Source organism: Babylonia areolata, chromosome 1 (assembly GCF_041734735.1).
Source record: "Babylonia areolata isolate BAREFJ2019XMU chromosome 1, ASM4173473v1, whole genome shotgun sequence".
NCBI lineage: Eukaryota > Metazoa > Mollusca > Gastropoda > Neogastropoda > Buccinidae > Babylonia > Babylonia areolata.
This window is the reverse complement of record NC_134876.1, coordinates 51,694,938-51,704,937: the sequence shown is the minus strand read 5'-3', so window position 1 is coordinate 51,704,937 and position 10,000 is coordinate 51,694,938. Positions and strand designations below refer to the sequence as shown.

The following is a 10,000-nucleotide window of genomic DNA, read 5'->3' as shown; positions in this document are numbered from 1 at the left end:
GCGCCCGTCAGACTAATGCAGATCAGCTCACACAACCTTCAGTCGAGCGAACATATTACGATTTACGACTTGTATCAATGTAGCCTATGTAAGTATTGTAGGCGATAAAACGGTGTGCTTGCACAATTTCGACGAAAAATAGTAAGTTTCAGTTTCTAAAGGAGGCGTCACTGCGTTCTGACAAATCCATAAATTTTTATTATACGCTACACCACATCGTCTAGGCAGATCCCTGCAAAACCCAACGCACTTGTCAGGCCTTGAGTGCATGCTTATATATTTGTGTACCGATCAGAGTGGATTTCGTTTTACATAATTTTACCAGACGACAACACTCTCGTTGCCTTGGGTTCTTTTTCAGTGCGCCAAGTGCCTGCTGCACGCGGAACCTCGGTTTATCGTCTCATTCGAATGACTAGGCGCTCAGTTTCATTTTCCAGTCAAACCTGGTAGAAAAGGCGAGAGCGGGATTCGAACCCACACCCTCACGGACTCAGTAAGAGGTAGACTAAAAGAATCTTGCTGAAAGTCGACTTACATGGGATAAAAGAGGTGACGTATCGAGCCACAGGCTCTTCTTCAGGTAAATGAAATGAGTGAGTGACAGACAGAAAGATACACACGGGAAGAGAGAGTCCAGTGCAGGAAATTCGAAAGGAAAGTAATGAGAAGTCACAGGAAAGGACACAAAAAAACAAAGAAGGGTGAGTAGAACTGTGAGTGTGTTAAGGAAAAAAATAGAGGCTCTGAATGGGAAGGGGGAGGGCAAGGGGGGAGGGATGGTGGGTGTGTGGCAGGGGGCGGGGGGCGGGGGAAGGAGGGAGTGGTGAGAGGGCAGGAGTGAGGGAAAGGGGGAAGGGGGAAGCTTTTAGGGAGTGAACTTGCTCATATGTCCATAATACGTCGCCTGTTTTTATCCTGTGTAAGTCGACTTTTACCAAGATTCTTTTGCTCTTCCCCTTGAGCCATGAGTCACGCACACACACACACACACACACACACACACACAGAGAGAGAGAGAGAGAGAGAGAGAGAGAGAGAGAGAGAAATGCACACACGCACAGACACACACACACACACACACACACACACACACACGTACACACACACGTACACACACACACACACACACACACACACACATGTGAGCCGGTTAGATAGACAGACAGACAGGAAAATGGGAAATAATAGTAAATTGCTGAGTTATTATCGGCCGGCTGGTCAGTGAGCAGTGTAATGTCCCACGCTCGGAAAATGATGATTTGTCAGTGCGTTCGTACGTCTGCTGGTCTGCATGTCTGTCTGTCTCGATGACTCTCTCTCTCTCTCTCTCTCTCTCTCTCTCTCTCTCTCTCTCTCTCTCTCAAAGAAAACGAAAAACTGAGACCCTTCACTGCTCTCTCTGTGTCTGTCTTTCTGTCTGTCCGTTAGTCTGTCTGTCTCTGTTCGTCTGTCTGTCTCCCTCCCTCTGTCTCTCTCTCTCTCTCCCTCTCTGTCTGTGAATCCGTTAGTCTGTCTGTCTCTGTCTATCTCTCTACCTGTCTCTGTTCGTCTGTCTGTCTCCCCCTCTGTCTGTCTGTCTGTCGGTTAGTCTGTCTGTCTCTGTCTGTCTCTCTACCTGTCTGTCTCTGTTCGTCTGTCTGTCTCCCTCCTCTCTCTCTCTCTCTCTCTCTCTCTCTCTCTCAATCCAGTTCAATTCAGTTCAATTCAATTCAAATCTATTCAATTTCAATCCAATTCAGTTCAATTCAATTCAAAATATTTCATTGTCTGCTTCAACCAAAACAGAAAATTCTCTTTCGGCTCACATCATGCCATTCAACAAATATCAAAGAAAACGAAAAGCTGACACACCCTTCACTGCTCTCTCTCTCTCTCTATCTCTATCTGTCTGTCTGTCTGTCTGTCCATTAGTCTGGCTGTCTCTGTTTGTCTCGCTACCTGTCTGTCTCTGTTCGCCTGTCTGTCTCCCCCTCTCTCTCCCTCACTCTCAGTGTCTCGCCCATGCACTTTCTCTATCTCACTCTCACTCTCTCTCTCTCTGTGACTCTCTCTGTCTGTCGGTGTTTCTCCCTCTGTCTCTCTCTTTCTCTCTGTCTGTCTGTCTGTCTCCCTTTTTATATACCTCTCTCCGACTACCCCCCTCCTCTCTCTCTCAGTGTCTCGCCCATGCACTTTCTCTCTCTCTCTCTCTCTCTCTCTCTCTCTCTCTCTCTCTCTCTCTCTCTCTCTCTCTGTGACTCTGTTCTGTCTGTCGGTGTTTCTCCCTCTTTCTCTCTCTTTCTCTCTGTCTGTCTCCCTTTTTATATATCTCTCTCCGCCTCCCCCCTCCTCTCTCTCTCTCTCTCTCTCTCTCTCTCTCTCAGTGTCTCGCCCATGCCCTTTCTCCATTGAACTCTCTCTCTCTCTCTTTCTGTCTGTCATTGTCTGTCTCTTTACCATACCCTTTCTCAATCTCTCTCTCTCTCTCTTTCTCTCTCTGTCTGTCTGTCTGTCTCTCTGACTCTGTTTCTGATTCAGTCTTTATCATTCATAACTGTCGGCCGTTAAGGGAGAGGGGGGTGGGGTTGGGGGTGGGGGTGGTACTACGGACTCTGTGTGAACGTTGTGGAACTGATCATTTTTCTTTTCTTTTTTTTTTTTTTTTTTTTTTTGCTGACGTGTGTAACTTGTGAGCCTGTGTGGGCCAATATCCCCGTGTGTGTGTGTGTGTGTGTGTGTGTGTGTGTGTGTGTGTGTGTGTGTGTGTGTGTGTGTGTGTCTGTGTCTGTGTGTCTGTGTGTGTCTGTGTATCTCTGTGTGTGTGTGTGTGTGTGTGTGTGTGTGTGTGTGTGTGTGTGTGTGTGTGTGTGTGTGTGTGTGTGTGTGTTTGTGTGCGCGTACGTGTGTGTGTGTGTGTGTGTGTGTGTGTGTGTGTGTGTGTGTGTGTGTGTGTAAAAATAAAAAAAAGGAAGAAAGAAAGAAAGAAAGAAAGAATTTCGAACAAGTTTTTGTTTTCCTATTCTAATTTCTTCAATCTGTTTATTCAGGGCTCGGTGATCAGCAGCAGCATTTCACGTGCACACCTTGCGTTGTGACGTTGCATAATCAGCTCAGTCTCTTCCCCCAACCCACCCTGCCACCGCCCCCCCCCCCCCCCCTCTGCTCCCCTACCAATATCCTCTGCCTTCTTCCCCACTTTTTCCCCCCAAGACAAACAGTATCAATCTCCTTAACCACCACCACCACAAAAAAAAAAAAAAAAAAAAAAAAAAATCATCCACCATCACGCGACCCATCCGTTTTCGAAATAGCAGCTTACAACTGAAAGAAGGGTGGTGATGGTGGGGCTGGGGAGTGGTGTGGGGGGGATGGTGGGGAGGGTGGGTGTGTGGGTTAGGGCGTGAAATTTTCTCACTGTCCGTATCATCACATAGCAAGACACTCATTCCCTCATCTACTTCACCCCTCTCTCCCTCCTACCCCTCCTCCTTATCCTCCTCCTCCTCCCAGCTCTGCATGTACAGACACTGACTGACAGTTTAGCGATGCTGTAGATTGGCCGTACCGTGTGGCCGGATGCTGTGCCGTGCCGTGCCGTGCCGTACCGTGCCGTGCGGCGCTGTGCTGCAGTGATTTGTCTGATGCTATGCCCGCGCTGCCTTACTAGCTTGCTTGCTCGCGATTGCTCTGGCACCACCGGGGGATGCTGTGATTGAGCGACACAGAGGGACACTGGAGAACAAGTCATTTTTTTTGTTTTTTTTTGTTTGTTTTTTTTGTAATTCCTGTTCTTTTTTTCTTTCTTCTTCCTGGCGCAGGCTTCGCTGGCTTGTCCGCGCGCGCTCTCTGTGTGAATGTGTGTACATGTGTATATTTGTGTATGTGTGGGGGTTTACAGTGCTGGGCTCGTTTTCTGTTTCTTCTCTTCACGTTTTTGACTTGACTGACTGAGCGCGTCGGTGAAACACGAGTTGGTTACCCTTGGGGGGATTTTATGGTGGAGCCGGCGAGTGTGCTGAGTACAGCATGTGGTGGTATGTGTATAATAACTTCCCTGATGTCATGTATATAGCCGGTAGACAAGAGTGCTAGACTGAGGGGTGTGAGTTGCCGGCAGATGAGTGCTTTACACTTTCAATAATTATTCGAATTTCTTTATTTCGGTGTGTCTTCGTGTGTTGTTTAAATAGACCAGATCAGAAGAAGACTGAGAAGTATAAGAACTGGTTTTGTCGGAGTTTTTGGAAAGAGGTAATTTACTGACTTAACTTACAAGATCGCGAGAGTCTTGTCTGTTCGTCTTTCTCCCTAAATGCACTTTAAGTTGTGTGCATGTAGAGATAGATAGAAACTGAGGGAAAGAGAGATATATAGAGAGGGTGAGATAAGGGTGTTTGTGAATCACGTTCTGGCACCGACAGAGCATCTGTGTTCAGTCTTTTTTTTTTGTGAGTGTGTGTGTGTGTGGTTTTGTTTTTTGTGTTTTTTTTTCGCCCGGGAATCTTACAAGGCGGAAGTGTTTTCAGCGCCCGAGTGAGATTCAATCTGACGTCAGGTGTGGTTGCCGTTAGATCTGATAGCGCGGACGGAACCTTCTCGCAGAATCTTGTTATCTCTTCCTGCAGTGACTCCATGCAGCAGAGATTCGGATCCGTCCGCCCGTTGCCGAAGTCTTGGCCTTGTCTAGTTGACATGACCTCTTCTAGTAACGACCTGGGCTGTTTGTCACACTAGCTGACCCGCAATAGGTTGCTCGCTGACATAACTGCTGGCGCGATATATTTATTAACCCTGAAAATACTGCGCCATTGCCACCTGGAGACCTGGACAGCTTCCTGAAACGTAACCAAAGATTTTGGCTAATCGTCACGTACAGACCTTGCCAAAAAAAAAAAAAAAAAAAAAAAAAAAAAAAAGTCGACAAGCCATTGTTCGGGCGAATGATCACATATTGACATACCTGGTCACTCTTAACCTTGACCCGGACTGCCCGCCACGAACCTTATCACACGGAGAACGTACTCATCATCTAGATACCAAGCTCTGCACTGATCCAGGAATCAAGTCACGCCTTCAGTGTTGATGCTAGGTGCCTAGCTCGCGCCCTGCCTGCTGCCCTAGTAGTCAGTCACGTGTGTGGAGAACCTGTTTGTTTGGCTTCCTGTGGAGTTTGTACCTGAGTAGATTTTGTTAGCTGCGAGACGTCCTGTCCTCTGTAGTCATGGTAAGTTGGCATGCCCGTGTACTGGCTTGTTTAGTAATAACACTTTTTTTTCCTTTCGCAATTTAACATCAGTATAAACGAGTTGCCTATTAATTTGTGTTTGTGGTTGTTAACAAACGTACGCATACACAACGATGTTTGGAAATAATTGTATATATACTTTCTCTTTTTTTTTTGGTGGTCATCTGAGACTGTTGCAATTTTCAATGAAGCTCATTTTGTTATATGGATATTGGATATTAACATGACACTCCGACTTATATGATGATTTTAAGTACTCATTTTCGTTCAACTATACTAGCTTAAACCTACCAGAGATTCAGATTGTCAATACTAATAATGATATCGATTTATTATTGGTTTCAAATAGATAGGTACTTCTTTTCAGCTCTGAGCCGTGTTTCAACATACACCTAAGCACGTGCATATTCCTTCCACCCTCTTCAACCTCAGTACTAAATTTCTTCAGCTCTGCTTTCCATCAGATTCATTTTCTCAAATCAGATAAGGTTGGCTGTTGTCCCATTTGCCATTTTCATTCATCTTTAAGCGTTAAGCATCTTCCTGTCTTTCTTCATCTGGTGTTTCCTGTGTCTTCCTTCACCTGATGTTTCCCGTGTCTTCATTCATCTGGTGTTTCCCGTGTCTTCCTTCATCTGGTGTTTCCTGTGTCTTCCTTCATCTGGTGTTTCCTGCGTCTTTTTATCATCTGATGCTTCCCGTGTCTTCCTTCATCTGGTGTTTCCTGTGCTTTTCTTCATATCATTCCCCCCATGTCTTCCTCCATCAGGTGTTTCAGTGTCTTTCTTCATCTGGTGTTTCCTGTTTCTTCCTTCACCTGGTGTTTCCTTTGTCTTCCTTCATCTGGTGTTTCCCGTGTCTTCCTTCATCTGGTGTTTCCTGTTTCTTCCTTCACCTGGTGTTTCCTTTGTCTTCCTTCATCTGGTGTTTCAGTGCCTTCCTCCATCTGGTGTTTCCGTGTCTTTCTTCGTCTGGTGTTTCCTGTTTCTTCCTTCACCTGGTGTTTCCTGTGTCTTCCTTCATCTGGTGTTTCCTGTGTCTTCCTTCATCTGGTGTTTCCTGTTTCTTCCTTCATCTGGTGTTTCCTGTGCCTTTTTATCAACTGGAGTTTCCTATGTCTTCCTTCATCTGGTGTTTCCTGTTTCTTCCTCCATCTGGTGTTTCCTGCGTCTTCCTTCATCAGGTGTTTCCTGCGTCTTCCTTCATCTGGTGTTTCCTGTTTCTTCCTTCATCTGGTGTTTCCTGTTTCTTCCTTCACCTGGGGTTTCCTTTGTCTTCCTTCATCTGGTGTTTCCCGTGTCTTTCTTCATCTGGTGTTTCCTGTTTCTTCTTTCACCTGGTGTTTCATATGTCTTCCTTCATCTGGTGTTTCCTGTTTCTTCCTTCACCTGGTGTTTCCTTTGTCTTCCTTCATCTGGTGTTTCCCGTGTCTTCCTTCATCTGGTGTTTCCTGTTTCTTCCTTCACCTGGTGTTTCCTTTGTCTTCCTTCATCTGGTGTTTCAGTGCCTTCCTCCATCTGGTGTTTCCGTGTCTTTCTTCGTCTGGTGTTTCGTGTTTCTTCCTTCACCTGGTGTTTCCTGTGTCTTCCTTCATCTGGTGTTTCCTGTGTCTTCCTTCATCTGGTGTTTCCTGTTTCTTCCTTCATCTGGTGTTTCCTGTGCCTTTTTATCATCTGGAGTTTCCTATGTCTTCCTTTATCTGGTGTTTCCCTGTCTTCCTCCATCTGGTGTTTCCTGCGTCTTCCTTCATCTGGTGTTTCCTGCGTCTTCCTTCATCTGGTGTTTCCTGTGCCTTCCTTCAATTTGTGTTCTTTGACCAATCAATCGTCCGAGTTGCTTCACCTTCATCCGGGTCCTTTTTTTTTTAATTTTCAAAAATAGATTTTTGAACCTAAGTCTAGTGATTATCGACCCTATAATGATGCTTAACCGCACTTCCTCTGGTGCTTTTTGACTTGCGGTGTTTTGTTTTTTTTTTTTTTTTTTTTTTAAATACCTGTTAGCTTGAGCTCTTTGACACTTGATGGTCATGTGGTGTTTCCGTACTCTGACTCAGCATGCCACTGCTGTTGCTTCTTTCTTGTTCTTAGCAGAGTGCGGATCGGTCCACACGCTTTGATGCCTCCGTGGAAAGGAGACTGAAACTGACCCATCATATGGTGCTCCTTAACCCGTCATGTGGTGCACCTTGACCCTTCATGTGGTGCTCATTACTCCATCATGTGGTGCTCCTTGACCCAGAATGTGGTGCTCCTTGACCCATCATGTGGTGCTCCTTGACCCGTCATGTGGTGCTCCTTGATCCATCATGTGGTGCTCCTTGACCCATCATGTGGTGCTCCTTAACCCGTCATGTGGTGCACCTTGACCCTTCATGTGGTGCTCATTACTCCATCATGTGGTGCTGCTTGACCCATCATATGGTGCTCCTTGACCCATCATGTGGTGCTCCTTGACCCATCATGTGGTGCTCCTTGACCCATCATGTGGTGCTCCTTGACCCATCATATGGTGCTCCTTAACCCGTCATGTGGTGCTCCTTGACCCTTCATGTGGTGCTCCTTGACCCATCATGTGGTGCTCCTTGACCCGTCATGTGGTGCACCTTGACCCATCATGTGGTGCTCCTTGACCCATCATGAGGTGCTCCTTGACCCATCATGTGGTGCTCCTTGACCCTTCATGTGGTGCTCCTTAACTCGTGATGTGGTGCTCCTTGACCTGTCATGTGGTGCGCCTTGACCCGTCATGTGGTGCTCCTCGACCCTTCATGTGGTGCTCCTTGACCCATAATATGGTGCTCTTTACTCCATCATGTGGTGCTCCTTGACCCATCATGTGGTGCTCTTTACTACATCATGTGGTGCTCCTTGACCCATCATGTGGTGCTCCTTGACCCGCAATATTGTGCACCTTGACCCTTCATGTTGTGCTCATTACTCCATCATGTGGTGCTCCTTGACCCATCATGTTGTGCTCTTTATTCCATCGTCTGGTGCTCCTTGACCCATTATATGGTGCTCATTACTCCATCATGTGGTGCTCATTACTCCATCATGTGGTGCTCCTTAACCCGTCCTGTGGTGCTCCTTGACCCATAATATGGTGCTCTTTACTCCATCATGTGGTGCTCCTTGACCCATCACGTGTTGCTCTTTACATCTTCGTCTTGTTGGCCTTGGCTCCATAGCTTGTGCTGACTGACGAATTATCTGGTACTCCTTGACCTTTAACCTTCTGCTGGTTGACCGTTCATCTGGTGGTACTTGGGCCCCACACCTTGACCCTTCGTTTTGAGGCCTTTGACCTTTCATTTGGTGTTTCTTGATCTTTCCTTGGTCCTACATCTGATGTTTCCTGGTCATTCACCTGTTGTTCCCTGATCCTTCATCTGGTGCTTCCTGATCCTTCATCTGATGTTCCCTGATCCTTCATCTGGTGTTTCTTGGTCCTTCATCTGATGTTTCCTGATCCTTCATCTGGTGCTTCCTGATCCTTCATCTGGTGCTTCCTGGTCCTTCATCTGGTGTTTCCTGATCCTTCATCTGGTGTTTCTTGGTCCTTCATCTGATGTTTCCTGATCCTTCATCTGGTACTTCCTGATCCTTCATCTGGTGTTTCTTGGTCCTTCATCTGATGTTTCCTGATCCTTCATCTGGTGTTTCTTGGTCCTTCATCTGATGTTTCCTGATCCTTCATCTGGTGCTTCCTGATCCTTCATCTGATGTTTCCTGATCCTTCATCTGATGTTTCCTGGTCCTTCATCTGATGTTTCCTGATCCTTCAGCTGGTGTTTCTTGGTCCTTCATCTGATGTTTCCTGATCCTTCAGCTGGTGTTTCTTGGTCCTTCATCTGATGTTTCCTGATCCTTCATCTGGTACTTCCTGATCCTTCATCTGGTGTTTCTTGGTTCTTTATCTGGTGTTTCCTTATCCTTCATCTGGTGCTACCTGATCCTTCATCTGGTGTTTCTTGGTTCTTTATCTGGTGTTTCCTGATCCTTCATCTAATGTTTCTTGGTCCTTCAGCTGATGTTTCTTGGTCCTTCAACTTGTGTTCCCTGATCCTTCAACTGGTGTTTCTTAGTCCTTCATCTGTGGTTTCCCGATCCTCCATCTGTTGTTTCCTGGTCCTTCGTGTGGTGTTTCCTGGTCCTCCATCTGATGTTTCCTGGTCCTCCATCTGACGTTTCCTGGTCCTTTTTCTGGTGTTTCCTGGTCCTTCACCTGATGTTTCCTGATCCTTGTATGTTTCCTTATCCTTCATCTCATGTTTCCTGGTCCTTCATCTGATATTTCCTGGTCCTTTATCCGGTGTTTCCGGGTCCTCCATCTGTTGTTTCCTGGTCCCCCGTCTGTTGTTTCCTGGTCCTCCATCTGGTGTTTCCTGGTCCCCCATCTGTTGTGTCCAGGTTCCCCATCTGGTGTTTCCGGGTCCTTCATCGGGTGTTTCCTGGCCCTCCATCTGATGTTTCCTGGTGCTCCCTGGTGTTTCCTGGTCCCCCATCTGTTGTTTCCGTGTCCCCCATCTGTTGTTTCCTGATCCTCCATCTGACGTTTCCTGGTCATCCATCTGTTGTTTCCTGGTCCTCCACCTGTTGTTTCCTGGTCCTCCAGCTGGTGTTTCCTGGTCCTTCATCTGTTGTTTCCTGGTCATTCGTCTGGTGTTTCCTGATCCTTCGTCTGTACTTCCTGGTCCTCCATCCAATGTTTCCATGTCCTTCACCTGTTGCGTCCTAGTCCTTCATCAGGCACTAGATAGGAAGATTAAGC

At 46.6% G+C, this 10,000-nt stretch overlaps 1 protein-coding gene across 9 annotated transcripts in view; it reads left to right on the top strand.

Annotated features, from left to right (window-relative positions):
- The first annotated feature begins 3,581 nt into the window (after nt 1–3,581).
- The window catches only part of LOC143283820 (calmodulin-alpha-like), a 183,858-nt gene continuing 177,439 nt past the window's right edge, over nt 3,582–10,000 (top strand). For 3 of the 9 annotated variants that reach the window (XM_076590241.1, XM_076590257.1, XM_076590249.1), the window contains exon 1: nt 4,033–5,206. Coding sequence is in view for 1 of the 9 variants with exons in the window: in XM_076590257.1 (XP_076446372.1) it covers nt 5,204–5,206 (3 nt within the window). In the remaining 8 variants the exon portion in view is untranslated. The other 6 variants (XM_076590197.1, XM_076590218.1, XM_076590204.1 and 3 more) reach the window with 6 other exon arrangements.